The following is an 18,899-nucleotide window of genomic DNA, read 5'->3' as shown; positions in this document are numbered from 1 at the left end:
TAAGATTATTTTGAGGAAATTCCATGAAGGAACCTGACCTCAACGAATTTCACAGGACGCTTGCAGCTTGTAACGGCGTTGAACCTAATGAAATCTATTAAGTTCAACGTTAAAGTCCAGAATAGCATCAACAAGAATGCAAACTTTAATCTGAAAGGAGAACTGAAGATGCAGCCATCGCACTACGATGCCACACTCCAGCTAATCCATGGAGCCGACCTAAACTCCAAAACAGCCATTTTGACCTTCACCACCAGCTTTGTGAACAAATTCAAAGACCCGACAGATTTCCGTTTTGAAACCAAGAACAGTCTTACCTACCCTCTTCTAGGGGTAAACGGAAAATTCGAATTGGAGCACACTCCCAAAACTCTGGATTACGACGTCAATCTCCAGTATGGAGAACTGAAGTTGGGTTCGGAGCTCGAAGCTAAAATCAACGAGAAGGCTATGGGCGATTTTGAAGTGGAGTTTGACCTTTGGGGGCTGGACAATAAATTGGAGATCAAATCCAAGAGAGAAGTCTTGCCTAATGAGGAAAGTAAAATTCATCACAGCCTAGAGTTAAACGGAAAGAAGTTTGAACTTGAGGGTAAGGTGACCCACAACATCAAGCCCCAAAACGTGGACGTGGGGGCCGAATTGACGGTGCACGTACCCTCGCAGGCAGCCCCCATCAAGGTCAGTGTGGCCCTAAGGATCAACCAAGAGGAAGTAGACACTCATGCTAAAATCACTTCTGGAAGTGAGCCTTTTCTGGACAGTTTTTTCAAGGCTAACCGCAAGGGAAGTGCTAATGGAAGTGTGAAAATCAACATCAAGGGCTATTTGACGGTCAGCGGGCAGCTCCACGCCAATGATGGAGTGGGCAATGGCGACGTTCTCATCGATATCCAAGGAGGAAAAAGACAAATCAAGGCTGACACTACATTCACCATTCAGCCCGTTCAAGTGTTCGATGTAACTGTCAATCTTTATCCCTCGTACCACAAAGATAAGAATTTGAAGATCCTTCTGAGCACTCAGAACAAAGTATCTGAGACAAGCTTGGATTCGAGGAACAAATTGAACATCGCCGGGTATCCTTTGGAGGTTAATGTTAAGGGGACTCGAATTGGAGGACAGAGCTCTCATAAAATTGATGGAGAACTGGAAATCACTCTGCCAGGTGAGTGGTTCTTGCTATTGCATTGAATTCGGTTTTTTTCATTACATGCCCAGCGACAAGGGATTAGTCACTTCATTCTTCAATTGCGTTTTCCAGGTAAATAATAACAGGGAAGTGTCCCTCAGTATGGACATCAGAGCTTCGTATTTTAACCATATGTTGGGACTACTGAGTACCTCATGTCTATTAAATATATATATATATCTATAAATATATATATATATATAGATTCGATTCTAATCGTCCTACACACCTACTTACACCATTTTTCTATAAAATAACAAGACAAAAGTGTCCTTCGCTGCTATTCTTTGTTTTTTAACTACACATTGGAAATTTTAGAATCGATTCTGTTCACTAAGCATTGGTTCCCTCGCTTTTTCAGGACAATTACAAAACGAAAGTGTCCTTCAAACGGGACACCGATCCTTAATTTTTTCTTCATACATCAAACGTTTTAAGAACTTTATTTGTACCAAGCGGAGGTCGATTACGTTCATTCAAAGTGTTAGTTCACCCAAATTTTCAGGAAAATTACAAGAAAGGCGCGTCCTTCAAACCGGACGTCCATTCTTGATTTTTGAGCCATAAGCTGGATGTGAACCGACGGTTGGATCAACGACACCGTTTGTACCAATGACTTCATAAAGGCATCATTTCACCGACAATTAATGCATTTTACACGTCTTAATGGTTTTCAAAAAATATAAAAATGAATAATTTTGAAATGTCGCCGGTCTTCCTCACTATTAGAATTTAATGACCTCAATTCTTCCAGAAGACAGGTACTTCATCTCCAGAATCAACAACGAAAGACAACTCCAAAACGACCTAATCACAGATCAATCTCACGGCAGCTTAGAATACAGGAAGAACAAGAATGCTCCAGGCTACAAACTGACTTTCAAATCTTCATTAAAGGACACCAACATCAAAGAGGGAATCATTGATGCCGAGCTGAACTTATCTGCTGAAGATGGAAACGGCAAGAATATTATTTCAGACTTCTCCCTGAAGACTGACAAACGAGGGGAAGAGCATCAGTTGAGCTGGACAAACAAACATCACGGAAGTGTTCTGAACAAACCCTTGGAACTTCACATAATGAGCAAATGCAAAAAAGGATTGACGACTCAGTATGAGGTGCGCGTCAGCCATGGATCCGCGAATACTTTGAACGTGAAAGGAAGCCACGACTTGAATTCGGAGACTAAGCGGGGAAGTTTGATGGTCCAACTGGCGACAGTTGCAGAGAGCCTCAAGACATTGAGCGTTGATTTGAGCGGCACCTTAGTTAATGTGAAATCTGATCTGCCCTTCCAAATTCAAGGGCAAGTCAATGCGCAAGCAACCAACTCCAAAGGTAGCATACTAGACTTAAAATCTGGCGGAAATGTACATATTGGCCTTGTGACCGGCGCAGTAAAGGGCAATTTCGCAATCAACCAAGTCGATCCAATTGCAGTGGAAGCAAGTTACAATGTAAAAGAACAACAACGTGGAGTCTCAGGGACTGCAACAGTCACCTATGGAAAAGGGCAGACCCTAAAAGGAGATTTTTCATTAGAGCGCTCGCCTAACCACCAATACAAGATAATCGCAGGTCTGCAAACGCCCTTCGAAGGGTACAAAACCAGTAAATTTGAGGTGAACACCAGGGCGACTAAGGACTACAAGCAAATCGCTTCGACCGTGGACTTAGCCGTGGACAGTAAGAACTGGAAGATTGAAAATGAGGTGGAATTGAGCGATTTGAGCCCGGTGATTAACATCAAATTAACCGGATCGGACGGGAAATTGAGGCAATTCTATGCTAAGGGCAACAGGATTAGCGATAAACATTTCGGTGGTAAGTTAAACATAATTGTTGTGTGTATGACAACGTCTTTAACGATCAAATTTTCAGCTGAGGTGAAAATTGTAAATGAGGAAAAGGCCTTCCTCCTGGACGGTTCGATCGACATCAACGTGGAAAACCTTCAAAAGATCATCGTAAAAGGGCAACTCCACTCTCCCACCCTCAACTTCAACAAGATCACTTTGGATGCTCACAGCAGTGGAGAAAGCAATGCTCAGAAAATCATCATCTCCATCAAGGCTGCTGGAAAGAATTACATTTCTGGCACATGGTCTTATGCAGCCAAAGACGAGAACGGCAAATACATTGTGGATGGAAGCGGAAGTCTGAAAGTGAAGGAGGAATCCAGGACTGGGCACTTTAAGTACATTTTCGACAAGTTGGAGCAGGCCAAAGACCAGGAAGAGGGAGTAAGGATTTCCTTTGATGCCACCTTGGGAGAAAGAGCTCTGGATACGGAGTTCAAGGTTACCAACAAGCACTTTAAGGTGCAGGGATCGTACTGCGAACAGAAGAAGGAGTGCGCTTACGTGGAGATCGAGAACAAAGTCGATGCAAATGGTGAGTAGAGCTTGCGAACTTATAGTGGGCCCCCAGTGCAAAAATGTCTTCTACAGACGCCGAAAACTTCAACCAAATATTGGAGATCAACCTAGATCTGCGCAAATTGGGGCTCCTGCACGAGTTCGGTCTCAAAGCTGTAACAGTGAGGAAGGGATGGTTGATTGACCACACCGTGGATGCCCATTTCCAGAACCAAGAAAACAGCAAATACCAATACAGCTTCTATCTGCATCCAAAGGACGTTGCTGTTAGCTTGACCACTCCCAAGAGAATCGTGGCTTTGGAGGGCAAAATCGTTCCCCTTAAGAATTTCAGAGAGGGCGGTATCTCTAGCGGGGAACTCTCCTTCTATTTGGACAAACGTAATCAAGCGAACAAGAAGACCGCTGTTACTTGGCTGCTAGATGTGGACAATAAAGGAAAAGTCAAGGGAGAAGTTAAGCTTTCTCATCCAGGTCTGCGCAAGTCCCTCCTGGGCTCTTTTACAGCTATCAGGGATGGCAACCCTTTCAATGGAAAACTGGACATTTCTGTGGAATTAGACGTCTTCGCCCACGACAATCAGAAGCTGGTTCTATCTGTGAAAAAGGCTGTCACTCTTGAATTGGACTCGAAGGCAAAGGGATTGTCCTCCATCACATATTCCCTTCAGAGCAAAGGACTTGGTGTTGACATTCAAGGATCCGAGGTGATTTCTGGAGACAAAGTCAAGAAGGTGCAAAAACGTTTTCCGATGTTTTTTTGATTTAATGTGCATTCGGGATATTCACGTTTGCAGGAATTCAGCTATGAGAACAAGTTCATCGTTAACGTGGGCCAAGCAAAGTTCGAGAATGTTATCTCTCACAAATGGTCCCCGCAAGAGATTTCTGGATTGATCAAGCTTTCCAACACCGTCATTCTCAAGGGCATTCACAAAATTCTGATCACGGAAAACGACCAAACCATCGAATCTGAAGTTTCCTCCTACGACAATACTCCTTTGGTCGGCAGGCTGGAAATCAAGAACTATAACACTTTGACATACACAGTTTGGGTGAAGAGTAAGTACAAGGAAGAATAGGGAGTTTCTACACAAGGTGTCTCAGTTAAGCAGGGTTCTCCCATATCGTTCATAGCATTTGAGGTGCACAGAAAGTTAAAGAAAATTTAAAAAATAACAATAAACAAAGGGAGTTAGTGCAGAGCGAACTTTCAAATTTAGATATATATATTTTTTATTTGTCGATCTTCGACTTAATAAATTTGGAAAGTTTCTGGAAATTTTAAGAAACCCAATACGCCACTGGTTTTCTATAAAAAAACTTAAACGCCATTGGCGCATTGGATGGTCACAATTGCAGGGGACCGCTGTTATTAGAGAACGTTTGGAGCCAGTAAAAACAGACCCGAGAAGTCCAGAACTCAATTTTCAAGCGAGAGTTGGAAATAATAAAAAATCAAATGAAAAATACATAAATGGTTGCTCCGATCTTATAGGAAGCCAATGATTTAGCCATGATACACCAATGATCTAGCGCACGCTAAACAGTGCAAAAGGTCCTCTAACATTTAATCAATTTTCCATTTCACTACAATAAAATCAATAATGTACTGGAGGCCATTATGGAAGACCTGAAACGTTTCCCAATCTTAAGATATATTGCGATAGGTCAGTGATGTACTGCACGTTGGGAAAAGCGGTCAACACGTGTCTAAACAGGCCGGCCGCATTTTCTCGAACCATCTTGTATGTGTTTTCACCATGTCACTCTTTCCTCTATTTCAAATGCTAAGAGGTCTACCGAACAGACCCGCTTAGGCGAGACACCATGTACATGCAATTACTCTATTTCTTTCAAAAGTTCACAATTCAATGCGTGAATACAAATAACGATGATTCGAATCTCACTCAAGACGAACCCAACAAGAAGCTCCTCCTTAACGCCGGGCTCATCCCTGGCCAAGTAGCGGACATCCGTGCAGACAGACAAAATGGAGGCTCTAAAATCAACCTCTTCTACGCAACGCTCAAGCTAGACGAAGCCAACTTTTTGAAATCCGAACACAAAGTCGATTCCAAAGCTATTCAAGACGTACTGAAGAGCCTCAAAGACCGCTCTGTTACGTTTTTAGGTGGTTTGAACGGCGTCGGCAAAGATTGGACCGAAGAGGTCAAGACGAAGGTCCAAGGAATTGGAGAGGTAATTAAAAGACTTAATATTCCGGGTTGGTAACTGTATTTATTTAGACGGCGAAAAAGGCGATCCCCAACTTGCAACCCATCAAACAATACTACAGCCAAGAACTACAGAAAATCAAGGAAGAAATCCTGAGCGATAAGAGCATTCAGGCCTTAGGAGAAGCAATACGTCAAGTGGTAGGCTCGACCATTACGGCTATCACCACACTCTTCGAAAAGCTCAGTCAGCAAATCGAAGAGGCCACCGTGGTGCTCCAGAAGAGTTTCCAGGAGGTCATCGACGCCATTGAAAAGAAGCTCATCCCGCAGCTCAAAGAACTGGGTTCTAAAGTACTGAAGGGAGTGAACGAAGCTGTGCAAATGGTCCTGAGTATCACTCTGGGTGTTGTGGCAAAAGCGTCTGAAATTCTGGAGAAATACCAGCCGGAATTGCAGGAATTGGCCACCACTTTGGGAGAATTATTCCAGGATCTTGGAAAGCTAGTATACAAAGTGTATGATAACTCGTATGAGAATGTTAAAGAAGTCACGACCAGGATAATCAATGAGGCCAAGGCTTCACCTTATTTGGATAGATTGAAGAGTGAATACAATCAGGTCGGTGAAGTTTATTAACCACGGCAGTGGAAATACTATAATGCAATTTTTGCTTCAGTTCATCAAGCAGAACTTGCCAAGTAGTGAAGCACTTATCAGCTCATTAAGGGAAATTTTCAACACGATCAAAGACGTCATTTCACCAGAATTCATTATCAAAGAAGATGTCGGACTTCTTTTGGACTCCATTGCCAACTACGCAGAGCAGGTATTTCTAGATATTTTGGTCTTTTCAGATTAATCTCATTATTATTGATGTCCGAATCCAGAAACTTCAAAACAAAGATGTGGACGACTTGGCAGCCTTAGAAAACATAGCTCAGAGAATAGCAGTGATCGTCAAGAAATTGGTCAGTTTGGTCACCACGGAGGGCGGTCACCGCATTCCCGGAGGCCGACTGGACACCAACAGTATTCTGCCTTTGAGCTATCTGAAAAACCTTCCACGCCTTGTTGCAATCAAATTTTCGCCTGTTCACTACCTCTTCGATCAAGAGGTGACCACTGAAGTTGGAAAACTATTGTTGACTCTAGTGAACAAGCCCAAGAACTTAATCCCACCATTCCCATGTAAGTTGTAACCTGAAAGCGGAGCATTTTTCTGATGGTAGTTTTCGAGTATTGATGGACTACTATTTTCTTCTTAGTGTTCGGTTTGGTCGCCCAAGGAACGCACGTCTTTACTTTCGACGGCAAACACATCACATTCCCTGGAAAATGCAACTACTTGTTAGCAAGGGATGCAGTTAATGGTAACTTCACAGTGGCTGGATCTTACAAGGATGGTCATTTGACTTCCATAACTTTATCTGACGAAAGTGGATCTGTTACATTGTTGCAAGGAGGAAAGGTTAAGGCCAATGATAGTAAGTTTATGGTGAAAAACCTTCACAATTTCCTTAAAAATATACCGTGGAATTGATCAGAGTCGAAATTAAAACACATTAGAAACTCGAAAAACTTGTTTTCTCATCGTTCATGGGTTTTCTCATTCTCTCGCGAAATTAAAGCCCCCTTTTCTATTCCAGAGATTGTCGATCTACCACGCCGCGAACCAACCTTGGCAGCTTACCGAAATTACGAAGTCATCACCCTCTTCACCACTGCGGGAGTTTTGATTGAATGTCCACCAGACCTGATTGGTTGTGCGGTGAAGGTATCCGGCTTCTACCACGGTCAAATTAGAGGTCTTCTCGGTAACGGAAACAACGAACCTTTTGACGATTTCACCATCCCCAATGGAAGGATCGTTACTGCTGAAGCACAATTTATCAACGCCTACAAACTCGCCACTTCCTGTGCTGACGTTACTACAGCTAAACAGGATGAGGTAAGGATATAACGTTATCCACGGCTCTGTTCGTAAACATACGAGAAAACCTATTAATCGCCGTAATGTCACAAATTCTACTTAACGTGAATAATGATTCCATCATTCATGCGCGATAGTGCTCTGCCACTCGGTTCGCTAGCGATGCAATGATCTCCATCGGAGATAATAGCCTTCATTATATGATCGTCCAACGATAAATTATTTTTCTATGATCTTTGAGCAAAATTAAATTTTATAATTCGTTAGGTAAAAGAAAACTCGTCTTGCAAAAAACTCTTCAGTTGGGAATCATCGCTTAGATTGTGCTATCCCTTCGTCCCAGTAGAAAACTTCAAAACTGCTTGCGCCCTTGGTCTGGCTGCTAATGTGAAAGATACTGAACAGGCAATTGCTAAAGCTTATGTGACTGCCTGTCAAAACAGGAATATTCCAGTTCATGTGCCGGATAACTTAGGTACGAGAAATGTTTAGTCATTGGATAACATCTCTTACTTTTTACTTTCGCTACATAGTTCAATGCACCAACGGGGATAAGCCCTACAATGTGGGAGACCAGTTCAGCGTGAAACTACCTGGCAAGTCTGCCGATATTGTCATCATCGTTGAAACCACCTCAGGAAATCAGAAACTCTACGAAAAACTAGGAACCATGCTTATTACCGAAATTTCTGCCGACTTACGCAGCAAGGGAGTAAAGTGAGTAATCATAATTTCCATGAAAATTTTTCTTCAGAGAAATTTTTACAGGGACATTGAGTACCATTTGATAACTTACGGTGGCCAGAACCAATGGCCCAGTCACGTGACCGTGAACGGAAAACTGACCTTTACCGGCAAGCCCCCAGCTCTGAAATTCAGCGAAGAACCTCCAAATATATACGATACCAAAGCCATCTCAAATCCACGGGTCAGAATCCTATTCGTGCCGACCAATTGAAACTAAACTTCATTTATATTTATTTAGGTCAAGGAATTCGCAGAAGAATTGAAGACCGTTGTACATGATCTAAGTCTGGCCACCGGGTTGAATCTGAAGACTGAAACCTACAACGACGCCTACCACTATCACTTCAGGGCTAATTCGTTGAAATCCATTATCGTGCTCAACGAGGGCCCCTGCGAAGTGGGCAAATTCTATGCGGTAGGAAATTACACATTTTTCGAAAGTAGAGGGCTTGGAATATCACTTCTTTTTCCAGTTGCAAAAGGCATTGGCGTACACGTTTACTAACCGTCAAATTGCCCTTAACCTCTTCACTGCTTTGCCCAGTCTGTCAATGAAGGACTCGAAGAAAACCAAAGACGTCATAGGGTTCAACACTCAGAACGTGTTCGCTCTATCTCAAGCTAAGAAGCATCCAAAAGGTAGTACTGAGATGCATCGGGATCTGAGCTATGACGATTACTGTGTCGACTTTACTTTGCACGTAAGTTTTACTTTTGAAAAATCATCTAAGTTTCCCACAGTTGAATAGTGCGCAGTGCAAAATTTCCTGCTTTTACTGTTGAAATTCTTATTAAGCACCACTGCGTCAAGATCACCAACTTATGTTCAACGTCACCTGCTTTACGTCATACAGTCATTTCTTTTTTTATAAGAAGGTAGACAAGGACAAAAGCGTAATCACCGTTGCACAGCGCTATACGAACAGAGAGGACAAATGAAAATTTAAACAGATAAAAATTAGAGTTTTCTTAATGTGTTCAATTTCTATGGAATTTTCCTCGTTAAAAATTTTTCTGCTCGTCCGCGATCAGGCGTGAAGAGAAGGAAATTTTACAACGAAAACAACCCGGACCATTAAAGACTTCCTAGAAATTACCAGTAAAAGATTTTTCAGTAAAACTTTACGTCATGTCGATATAAATGATTTCTTTACTGGAGAATAAGATCTTCGATCAAATTGTACACGGGGCGGATTCACAGAAATGTCTATTCTCGACTCACCCGAATTGAGTTCATTTATCTACAAGATCACTCAGAAATGGCTTATTCTCGAAACGGTATTTTATCGAGTGGCTAATTCTGTATTAGCTGACGACTGTAAGGTGCTTAAAAGCAGGTTTCTGACGAAATGCATCGATTAATTTTCCTTTCCAGAACCGTGGAACCACTTTCGTAAACGAAAACTTCCTGACTCTGAAGGACGCTGATCAAAAGCAATTCGCACAGGTAGCGGCCTTAAACATCGTCGATGAGTTGATCACCATAGAACAAGGACTGGATTGCGAATGCAAGTTTATTAATCCTTGGACCGCCGTTAATACCTGCAAGGAAGCTTACAGCAAAGACAGACCTTCGGTAAGAATTAAAAAAAGTTCCAAAAACACAAACGCGTACAGTAAAGGGCACGAGGGCATAGATAAAGTTAACTATCGTGCAACAATTAGGGACCCGTAGACCTAGTTAAAAAAAAATGGTTACCATTGAATTTGAGTGTTTTAACGATTAACTTTTTTACAGAAAAAAGTCTAAATGAGTGATCCTGCCCATGACCAAAGATTTCCATCAAAGCGATGAGCATAACCATATATATTCATCGCTGTATGTAAGATTAGTTTTGTAAGTGTTGAATTTTTATACATCAAGAATGGTATTTTAATTTTGTAAATTATTATAATGTAAGTGTGAGGTGTAAGTACAACAAGACTAAAGTTATTACCGACCATATTGAGACAATAAATAAATTTATAAAATTTTATTAGTTTCATGCAAGTCGCACAGGGCAAATAGAGTTCGGCCCCAATGTTTATCTCCAGTAAACGTGCAAACTAGCTCACAAAAGAACCAGAAACGCCTAACTAAACACAACGACCCCCATGATCCAGCATGTAAAAAATCGCTTGAAAAACAATAGTTTATGTAGTAATGCAGCTGCAATGCGTTACTGCACTACTTGCTCCTAGAAAAAGGGCATTAAAATGAAATTCAATCTACGTGGCTGATGCTTTACTAGAGCCGCTGCAGATGAAGACCATAAAGACCGAGTTTTTGTCTTTCTGACAAATCTAAGAACACAAACGCCGGTTTTGTATACACAAATTCTAAAATTGTGATAAACCGAAAAGAATTCAAAAAATGTTCAAGTCGTTTTTTTGTTTTTTTTTTTGCTAGTGCTGAAGCACCTTAGTCGTGTAAAATGTGCACAGTTCGCATCTCAATAATCCAAAGATGGTCCCAATTAACACGTGTTTAAAGGCCCCTTTCATACTTCTATTGTCTCCCGCTTCGAATATTCTAAAAACGGTCGCGCGCCCAACTAAAAAACTACGGAATATCGCTGCATCTGTATTTTCGAAATAATATACAGATAATTCATAATATACAAATAAGAAATGAAACGGGCTGGTTAAAATAAAGACGGAGCATTTTTTCACGCTATTTCCATTTCGGTTTTTTACGCTGGAGAACACGTGTTGTACAAGGTCTTGTTCGGTGCGACAAGCCGGGGGTTTTTGTTCTAAAAATACCTCTTAGAATGCGATAATTCGTAACATTATTGATAATTAATCGACAAGATTCGCCACCCGCAAACAACCATAATTGTCCTTACCAAAAAAATAATAATAATAAAAAAAATACATTTTCAACGATTAAACAAAAGTAACTAAAATATGTAAAATAGAGGCAAGGCGGAGAGGCTTATATACCTCTATCCTGCTCTCAAAACTTGGAGACAAGTGCACATGGGTGTCATATTACATAAGTGAAGGTGACAAAAAATCGTCAGCCACGTGCAGTCCACCAATCAGAGTTGAGCTGGATACGGAGATGTCTCTAACACATGTCCACAGAAGTTGGGTGTGAAAACAACGTTTAGAAGCATGTTACAATTGATAGCGGTTCTTGATTTGTTAAATAATACGCGTTTCTGGGTTGAGGTTGACCGAAACCGTCAAGTACCGTCAATTGGATTCTGCCCCTCGCTATCGGTCGACTGTAAAATGGCCCTAAAGGTGCGCTTTACGTTGACTCGCCGAAATAAGAGCCGACGAGTCAACGTATTGGTGCTTAACTTTGCCAAAAATTCCCGTGGAAACCCAGAAACTTTCCAATCATCCACTAAATATTGATGTTACCCCTCCCAGGCCCCTCCACCAGAAAGGAAAACCAATTCCGAACCGTTAGAAGCAGCCATAAATATGCACAAACTGTCCCGTGAGGTGTACTGCGTGTATTCCTGTAGATTTGGGATTGATTTTTCTTTTTGTTGTAACAGCCCTCAGATTTATTTAGAAATTGACAATTCAAACTTACCCCAAATGGAGGTTCGGGTATGCCGGCTTTAGGCTCAGCTTAACTGCGCATGTTCAGCCTTATTGCTCGTGCGTCTAGATAATAACAAAAGAACTCACGCATTTTTGGCAAAATTTCATATTTCATGCATTTGAAAAGCAATTTTCTAACACTGCGAAATTTTCCAAAAGGATTTCAAGATATTGTCACATTTTGAAGGGACCTGTTCCGCCACTCTTTATTGCAAAATAGTTTTAAACGTTTTTCGAAAACAGGATTTTAACAAATCATTGCAAAAGGAACCTGTTTTGCCGCTGGCGTCAATGTCAGATCGTGGGCAGAGGTATCCGCGCAGTTCAGGAAAAATGGGAATTTGATTCTAAAAAAAAACAGCAGCGCCGAATCAGACATCGGGCTTTACTTGACAATGACAAACTGATTTTCAATATGTTTCCAAAGCGGAATTTTGAGAAATTATTGCAAAAAACGCTGTTCCACCACTGCCTGCAAGGTCAAATCAACGGTGTTGAATTTTATGACGCGTGTGACCTTTCTGGAAAACTTTCGAAGCGTATGGGATCTTCGTTTTCTCTTATTTAAACTGATTTAGATCATATATTGACTGTAAACGGCTCAAATCGGGTCCTGTAACGTTGGAAAAGCGCTTGTGGGTACGTTCATTTCTTGAAAACCTATATTGAAACGAACCTGTTCATGGATCTGAAAGTACAAGAGATGTTACGGCCGCGAGATTTCACTGGTCCAAATCAAAAAAATGGTTTTTCCGCATTTTTCCCATTTACAAAATTTTTCAAAAACACTGACGTTTGCCAAAGAAATTCACTACAATTTTTTATTTTGACTTTTTTAGAGTTTCAATCCCCTCGGGTTTGGCCTTTGACTGGATTCGAACTTCACCCGCAAACCCATCTCTTTCCAGAAAAACCGATTCGAATTCCATCCTCGTCACACATGTGGCCGTTGACGGGCCGGTGTGTTTTTGTTGTCAAATGAATGGGGTTAATACTCTTCCATAAGAGAAAAAAACAGTCTGAAATACGATACGTCGCTCGCTGGTGCACCACGTATATTAACAGCGCTTTTTTCTTGATGAGGCTCTTAATTAAAAATACTTTAGGCCCAAGGGGCAGGAGGCTTTTTTCCCTTTTACAGAAAAAAAAATTGTCTAGATTGGTGTTGAGAGTAGTTTGATAAAAAGCAAACAAGACTTAAGTCGAAGATGTCATCTGGAAAATTATTAATGAGTTTAGAAGGTTTTGGGTAGCGGCTATGAATTAAAGTTTCGAATTTCATATTCGTGGATAGTAGATTAGAACGCTCCTCAAATTTATAGCCATTTTGAATGCACATTGTTCTGGAAGAATTCTGTGTAAATGTGGTTCATATTTTCGTAACATCAAAAACAAGATCGTAAATTAGGATGGCGAGTCTTGAACGTTAATAACACACGACACCTGCAAGAGGGAAGCAGCTTAAATATAGGTCCATATATTTGTCATCTGGATTTTTTCTGGGATGTTTGCTTAGCACTTATTAGGCGCTGTTTTGAGGCACAAAGAAATTGATTAAAAAATATCCTATACAGGGCGAACTTTTTAAAGTGAAACGAAACAACGAATTCAAACCATCGTTCACCGGTGATAGAGCGGTTGATAAAATTGCGTTTATTTGTGGCTAAGAGGAAACTCGTTTCCACTAACTTTTTATCGCAGACCCCTCCCCCCTCCGACCCTTGCTTAAAACTTAAAAATCCTCTGCCTTAGTTCCCTAACAAATTTTACCATCAAAACTAAGGCTGAAGCAAGAAGAAATCCGTCGAACCCTACAATCCTTCCTTCTGCAAACCCCTTAAAAACAGGTGCGTAGCAATGCGTAAACAAAATTACCAGTCATGTTACCCTCCTATATCCAGGAATGCACCCAATATGTGACGCTAATTGGTGCAGAACCCGAGCTATTCCCGACCATCCCCGACTCTTTCCCGGTCCCTAGGGCTTATAGATATATCACTTATGCCTGTCAACTTAATTATAACACGCGTTTTAAATGAGACACATCCAGAGTCGGTGTGAAATGGTACTTGGAACCATGCCGTGGTAGTTTTAGGGTTTGTTTCCTTGGTGCAAATAGGTAAGTTTCAAAAACTGCGATGTGACGTAGGTTTACAAGAGTGATATCGTTTATAGAAAATGCTTTTAACTCCGGTAACTGAGCGCTCTCCTAGCATGATGATGTCATCGGATCAGCTCTACAACCCCGTGACCAATTTCTCCCAATCTGAATTAATGGAGAAATTTAATTTGGCCTTTTATGAGGCGCAAACTATATCCAAGAGGGACATTGCAGACACCTTTGAAAATTACCAAGAAAAATCTGAGGAAAATGATGATTATTTAATAGACTACTTAATCTCGGAAGATGCGGCAAGTCCTCAGGATTGCGACATTAACTTCGATTTTAATGACTTCGTCGAAGACTTTGATCAGAATGTTAGAGACTCATTTTCGGATTCTGCGACTAGAGACTTTGACACGGAGACTTTCACAACTGAAACCTCAGCTTCTACATTTAACGAAAATCCTCAATTTTCCAACTTCTTCGTGCCACCTCCAATATGGATCAATCTCGAGGAGAGCGACGCTGGCAAAGACAAAAACAGTCTCAATGGTATAGATCTGTGTGAAGTATTGAGCAGTGGATCATTGGACTGGAACTCCGATGTGCAAAGCCTGGACCAGGGTTATTCAAATTCGTTGCCACCGGTAGGGACTATCACCAAGAATAATTTTGATTTTAACTACTACGTGAGGACTGTGCCTGAAGACAATATGGGGTATTTCAAGACTGTAAGTTTAAATTTCGAAAAATAATTCATGAAATCGTAGAGTAATAAGGGAATTGTAGGACTTGGAGGGTAAAAGTGAATTTGGGCATTTGTTGGGAGGTTCTGAGATGCCTCAACAAACTCAAGTTCTAGAGGAGAATCAAATGGTGTTGAAGCAATCTGAGGCTTTGCTTAACGACGACCCTTTGTTAAGGTAGGTTTATTTAAAATAGCAATCAATCTACTTTAAGAATCAAAAACATTCATATGTATCCGAAGGAGACTGTTTGATAACTGAAATCTGAAGAGTTCAAGACATTTTCTTTCGTATGAGTTTATTTACCATTGAATTTAAGAACAAAATTATTAATATGAGGTCAACTTTTGCTAGTTACACTGCAATCAAAGAATATTCCTAATACTAAAGCTCTATTTTAACGTTTCCATGGAAATAGATTGCAATTGGAGAAAAAAGCGAATTTACTGTTTAGCCCTTTATGACTTAAAAATTCAAAACAAACATTCACTTTATTAAAACACCTGTAAACATTACCGAAAAAACCATTCAATATCAAAGATAGATAGACAGATAGATAGATAAAACTATCTAATTTTGTAAATTTAAATTTTCATTTGCCATCACTATTCTTATCAACCTATTACTAAACTGTAGTGATAAATACTCTTTAGTATATAACGATCCCTTACTAATACCCATTTAATTAAAAACGTGTATGTGATTTATATCCGAAGCTTACTTTGCCTCTTCGAGTACCAGGGTACCAGGTACCAGTGTCATTATTTTTTTCCTCGTCTACAGTGATATAACAAATAAAGATGGCTAATGATACAAGGTAACTAATGTCGAGAACGTGTTGATAAAATTTGCATAGTGGTGGTATATGAGAATTTTAATAGCAGAACTAACAATTCATCATATAAGCAAAGCATACTGAAAATTGATTTATGAATTTCTTCAGTTCCAGCAACAACTTTTATAACAACCATACTCAAATAGGCGTGAAAATCACCGAATCTGAAGGTTCTGAGGAAATCATCAACTCTATAGCGGTCAACTACCAGTGTAGATGGCAAAATTGCTATCAAAAGTGCCATAGTCAGACGGGATTGGTTGGGCATATAGAGAAGTGTCATGTCGAAGTTAAAAGAGGTAAGAAAGAATGGAATTTGAAATAGTAAGTTATGAACGTGCTGAGAAATTTATCAGACAATGGCAATGTTATCAATTTAATATTAAAACAGTAAAATTCTTCATCTCGCGCAGAATAAATCCAAATTTTTCAGGTATTAATCCAATTCAGTAAATTATCATTTTCTTGTTAATTAGGTGACGAATTTACTTGCTATTGGGAGCACTGTCCTCGTAAAACCAAACCCTTCAACGCTCGCTACAAATTACTTATTCACATGAGGGTGCACAGCGGCGAGAAACCAAATAAATGTCCGGTAAGTTTGATTGAAAAACAAACAAAATAGAAATAATTTTAAAACTGCTTTCGGTTTTAACACTGAACATGCCTACTCAAAAAACAAGTCTCCCCAATAATAAAATAAATTATCCCTGTTTAAAGCGCTGAATAACCTTCGCCGGGTAAACAAAATAACACGCACTGTGCTAGTCGGTAGACTCAATATTCATAGTTTATTAAACACTACATCGCGTATGACACCTTTTACAATAACAAATAAGTGGCATCTGCCTCTATGTGAAGCACGCTTTGGGTTAACAGGTCGTGACCGTCTTTCACTGCAGAAGAAAAATAAATGAGGGGCAAACACAAAAATAGAACGTCAAGATCTTTATTGAAATATAATATATCTTGAGATTCGCTTGATTGCCCAACTTTAATAGGATTTTTACCGGTGCCATTTAAGCCACTTACTCCCACTCAATACCGACAGCTTCCGTATGTTTCCTGTTTCGAATCAAATTGCGTTTATTCTCCAAAGGAGTTAAAGTATCAAATTCTAATAACCACGCGGTCACCTAAGTTGACACAACGAGAGTTTATCTGAGCTTCATAGAAAAAGAATAATCAAAATGCATAGGCATTGATCACAACATGAGTACTGAAAACATTATGAGGGGCACGTAAAATGACGAAAATTAAATAACGACTATTTGCTTAGTTAGAAATATGTGTGACATTAAAAGAAAGGAAATCTATCAATGTTTTTGTTTACCTCCTTTTTCCTTGCAGTTTAAAGGCTGTACTAAAGCCTTTTCCCGGCTGGAAAACCTGAAAATTCACCAAAGGAGCCACACCGGAGAACGACCGTACCTGTGTCAATTTAACGGATGTTCGAAATGTTTCTCTAACAGTTCTGATAGAGCTAAACATCAAAGAACACATTTCGACACTGTGAGTAGTCCTTTAATCCTGCAATTTCCATTTTATAACTTCTCTCTTTGCAGAAACCGTACGCCTGCCAAGTAATCGGTTGCCACAAAAAATACACTGATCCCAGCAGCTTAAGAAAACACGTAAAAAATCACAGCCATGAAGAGCAACTGCAAATTAAAAAAAAGAGCCAAGAAGATTGCGTCCCTAATGATTTGGTGAAGAAATTCCTGGATCCGAGACGACAGAAAGCTATAAAAATTGAGCCAGTTTTCAACAGCTTTTCAGCAGATCACACTTATTCTACAATCAATCAAAGACCATTTAATATGGCCAAATATGTGTCCATCAATGTAAAACAAGACTTAAAAAACAAAATTGAAAAGAATAAAATTCGGAGAATTTGTTAGAGTTTAAAGAGAACTTTAAAGGGAATTTTGTGATATGTAAAAATGTATATAGTAACATACAATTCGTTTTGAAAATTTATTTTTTTAAACGCCTTGAAAGGGCACTAAATGCGCAGTTGTCAATAAAAACATTCAAGTTGACTTGGAACAAATTACCTTTAATCCTTGTGGCTACATCCCACTTCCATGCAACAAAAGATGACTCTCCTCAAGAAAGCTCTCCTCAATCACTTTCTTCCTCATCACTAAAATATGCACTCTTTTTGAACTTCTTCCTTGCCATATCTTGAAGATTTGAATCATAAGATCCTGTAGCCACTTTAAACCGATACTCCTCTAAATCATGTTTTTCTTGCTAAAATTTGCAATAAAAAAAATCACGTGCAAATATTATTGAAAATAGAAACTTACTTCATTTTTGATAGCTGCACTTAAAGATTCCTCGTCTACAGGCACCTTTAGAAATTCATCATCTGAACTATCAAAGTACTGCTTCTCCTCCTGAAATATTATTTCTTATGTTTTTGTTAGCTTGAAAATTACTGAAAATTACCTCTGTGAGTTCTTGATTGGATTTGCTTTTGCGCTTTCTGGGTTTTTTAGGCGGCGGTTCTCTTTCTCCCAGGAGATTTTTCTTGCATTTATAACTTAAATGACCACTTTCTCCACATTCATAACACTTAGTTTTATCTGGATATTCCTGTTGTTATATATGTTAAGATAGTTTAATGTGTTTTCTGATTAGCTTACTCGTCTGCGAATAAATTCCTTAGCCCTGCCATTATCCTTAGCTATGCTTGCTTTTAAAGTTCTACCAAACATCTATGATTCATGTGAAAGAGCATGAAAAGCTATATTGTTTTTAGTAAGGGAATAATCACCTCTTTTAAATTTGTTTCCTGGACACACATTTTGGCATCTTCGGGCTTCAAAAATAAAAGAAAAGCTACACCCTTACTCTTATGTGTTTCACGGTCTTTTACTATGGTGACTCTACAAACAAGGATAAAAATTGTAATTAATATACAGGAACAGAGCTATAATAGGATTTATTTAGTTGAAATTAATAAGAAAAATATATAATGATAACGCCTAAATATTTACTTGACAATCTTCCCATGTTTCTCAAAAACTTTATGCAAATCATTATTCTTCAGCTCAAAGGGTAAATTCGAGATATACACAGTGCTTTTACTGGGGACTAAACCACCACTCATTCCGATAATTGTAAATTAAACACCTGAGTCGATTAACAATTAATCATTTCACTATAATTTACTCATTTATTTACGACTTAAAATAAGTAATAAACAATAACAAAAATGAACCAACTTTAAGGTTA

The 18,899-nt window shown here is 39.6% G+C and overlaps 3 protein-coding genes across 9 annotated transcripts in view; 2 read left to right on the top strand and 1 right to left on the bottom strand.

Moving 5' to 3' along the window:
* Positions 1-10,399, top strand: part of apolpp (apolipophorin) — a 20,229-nt gene extending 9,830 nt beyond the window's left edge. Inside the window, exons 13-30 of one of the 2 annotated variants that reach the window (XM_066292953.1) lie at positions 56-1,168; positions 1,950-3,017; positions 3,075-3,587; positions 3,644-4,305; positions 4,369-4,633; positions 5,487-5,773; positions 5,821-6,369; positions 6,428-6,577; positions 6,639-6,939; positions 7,017-7,235; positions 7,398-7,699; positions 7,949-8,156; positions 8,215-8,398; positions 8,450-8,609; positions 8,667-8,843; positions 8,902-9,129; positions 9,804-10,004; positions 10,167-10,399. In XM_066292953.1, coding sequence (XP_066149050.1) covers positions 56-1,168; positions 1,950-3,017; positions 3,075-3,587; positions 3,644-4,305; positions 4,369-4,633; positions 5,487-5,773; positions 5,821-6,369; positions 6,428-6,577; positions 6,639-6,939; positions 7,017-7,235; positions 7,398-7,699; positions 7,949-8,156; positions 8,215-8,398; positions 8,450-8,609; positions 8,667-8,843; positions 8,902-9,129; positions 9,804-10,004; positions 10,167-10,178 — 6,599 coding nt within the window. In that variant the 3' untranslated portion in view covers positions 10,179-10,399. Of the gene's footprint in view, positions 1-55; positions 1,169-1,946; positions 3,018-3,074; positions 3,588-3,643; positions 4,306-4,368; positions 4,634-5,486; positions 5,774-5,820; positions 6,370-6,427; positions 6,578-6,638; positions 6,940-7,016; positions 7,236-7,397; positions 7,700-7,948; positions 8,157-8,214; positions 8,399-8,449; positions 8,610-8,666; positions 8,844-8,901; positions 9,130-9,803; positions 10,005-10,166 lie in introns of both variants that reach the window. The other variant, XM_066292952.1, reaches the window with a different exon arrangement.
* LOC136345026 (zinc finger CCHC-type and RNA-binding motif-containing protein 1-like) lies at positions 10,253-18,899 on the bottom strand. Of its 5 annotated transcripts, XR_010733086.1 has the most exons (8): positions 18,662-18,899; positions 18,439-18,550; positions 18,308-18,379; positions 18,111-18,257; positions 17,969-18,058; positions 17,714-17,912; positions 11,961-12,034; positions 10,253-11,883 (listed from the first exon to the last, which is right to left on the bottom strand). XR_010733086.1 is itself a non-coding variant. In XM_066293006.1 (6 exons), exons 1-6 carry the CDS (start codon positions 18,772-18,774, stop codon positions 17,781-17,783), a joined length of 666 nt encoding a protein of 221 aa, XP_066149103.1. In that variant the 5' UTR covers positions 18,775-18,899; the 3' UTR covers positions 17,607-17,780. The 5 variants fall into 5 exon arrangements, 1 of the variants encoding a protein (XP_066149103.1); XR_010733085.1 differs by having other exon boundaries at positions 10,253-12,034; XR_010733083.1 differs by lacking the exons at positions 10,253-11,883; positions 11,961-12,034 and adding an exon at positions 15,094-17,399.
* On the top strand, positions 13,711-17,557 carry LOC136345011 (uncharacterized). 2 transcript variants are annotated; one of them, XM_066292979.1, is made up of 7 exons: positions 13,711-14,090; positions 14,147-14,806; positions 14,865-14,998; positions 15,765-15,955; positions 16,133-16,251; positions 17,007-17,168; positions 17,222-17,557. In XM_066292979.1, the coding sequence occupies exons 2-7, from the start codon at positions 14,150-14,152 to the stop codon at positions 17,555-17,557; spliced, it is 1,599 nt and encodes a 532-aa protein (XP_066149076.1). In that variant the 5' UTR covers positions 13,711-14,090; positions 14,147-14,149. The 2 variants fall into 2 exon arrangements, with proteins under 2 accessions (XP_066149076.1, XP_066149077.1); XM_066292980.1 differs by lacking the exon at positions 13,711-14,090 and having other exon boundaries at positions 14,118-14,806.

This window comes from Euwallacea fornicatus, chromosome 18, assembly GCF_040115645.1.
Source record: "Euwallacea fornicatus isolate EFF26 chromosome 18, ASM4011564v1, whole genome shotgun sequence".
Classification (NCBI taxonomy): Eukaryota; Metazoa; Arthropoda; class Insecta; order Coleoptera; family Curculionidae; genus Euwallacea; species Euwallacea fornicatus.
This window is presented reverse-complemented; position numbering and strand designations above follow the sequence as displayed.

Coding starts and splice junctions, on each gene's coding strand:
- LOC136345011 (XM_066292979.1), top strand. CDS start 14,150: ATGCTTTTAACTCCGGTAACTGAGCGCTCTCCTAGCATGATGATGTCA. Junction 14,807..14,864: donor ATATGGGGTATTTCAAGACT/GTAAGTTTAAAT, acceptor AGGGAATTGTAG/GACTTGGAGGGTAAAAGTGA. Junction 15,956..16,132: donor TCATGTCGAAGTTAAAAGAG/GTAAGAAAGAAT, acceptor CTTGTTAATTAG/GTGACGAATTTACTTGCTAT.
- LOC136345026 (XM_066293006.1), bottom strand. CDS start 18,774: ATGAGTGGTGGTTTAGTCCCCAGTAAAAGCACTGTGTATATCTCGAAT. Junction 18,551..18,661: donor AAACATGGGAAGATTGTCAA/GTAAATATTTAG, acceptor CCTTGTTTGTAG/AGTCACCATAGTAAAAGACC. Junction 18,059..18,110: donor CCAATCAAGAACTCACAGAG/GTAATTTTCAGT, acceptor ATAATATTTCAG/GAGGAGAAGCAGTACTTTGA.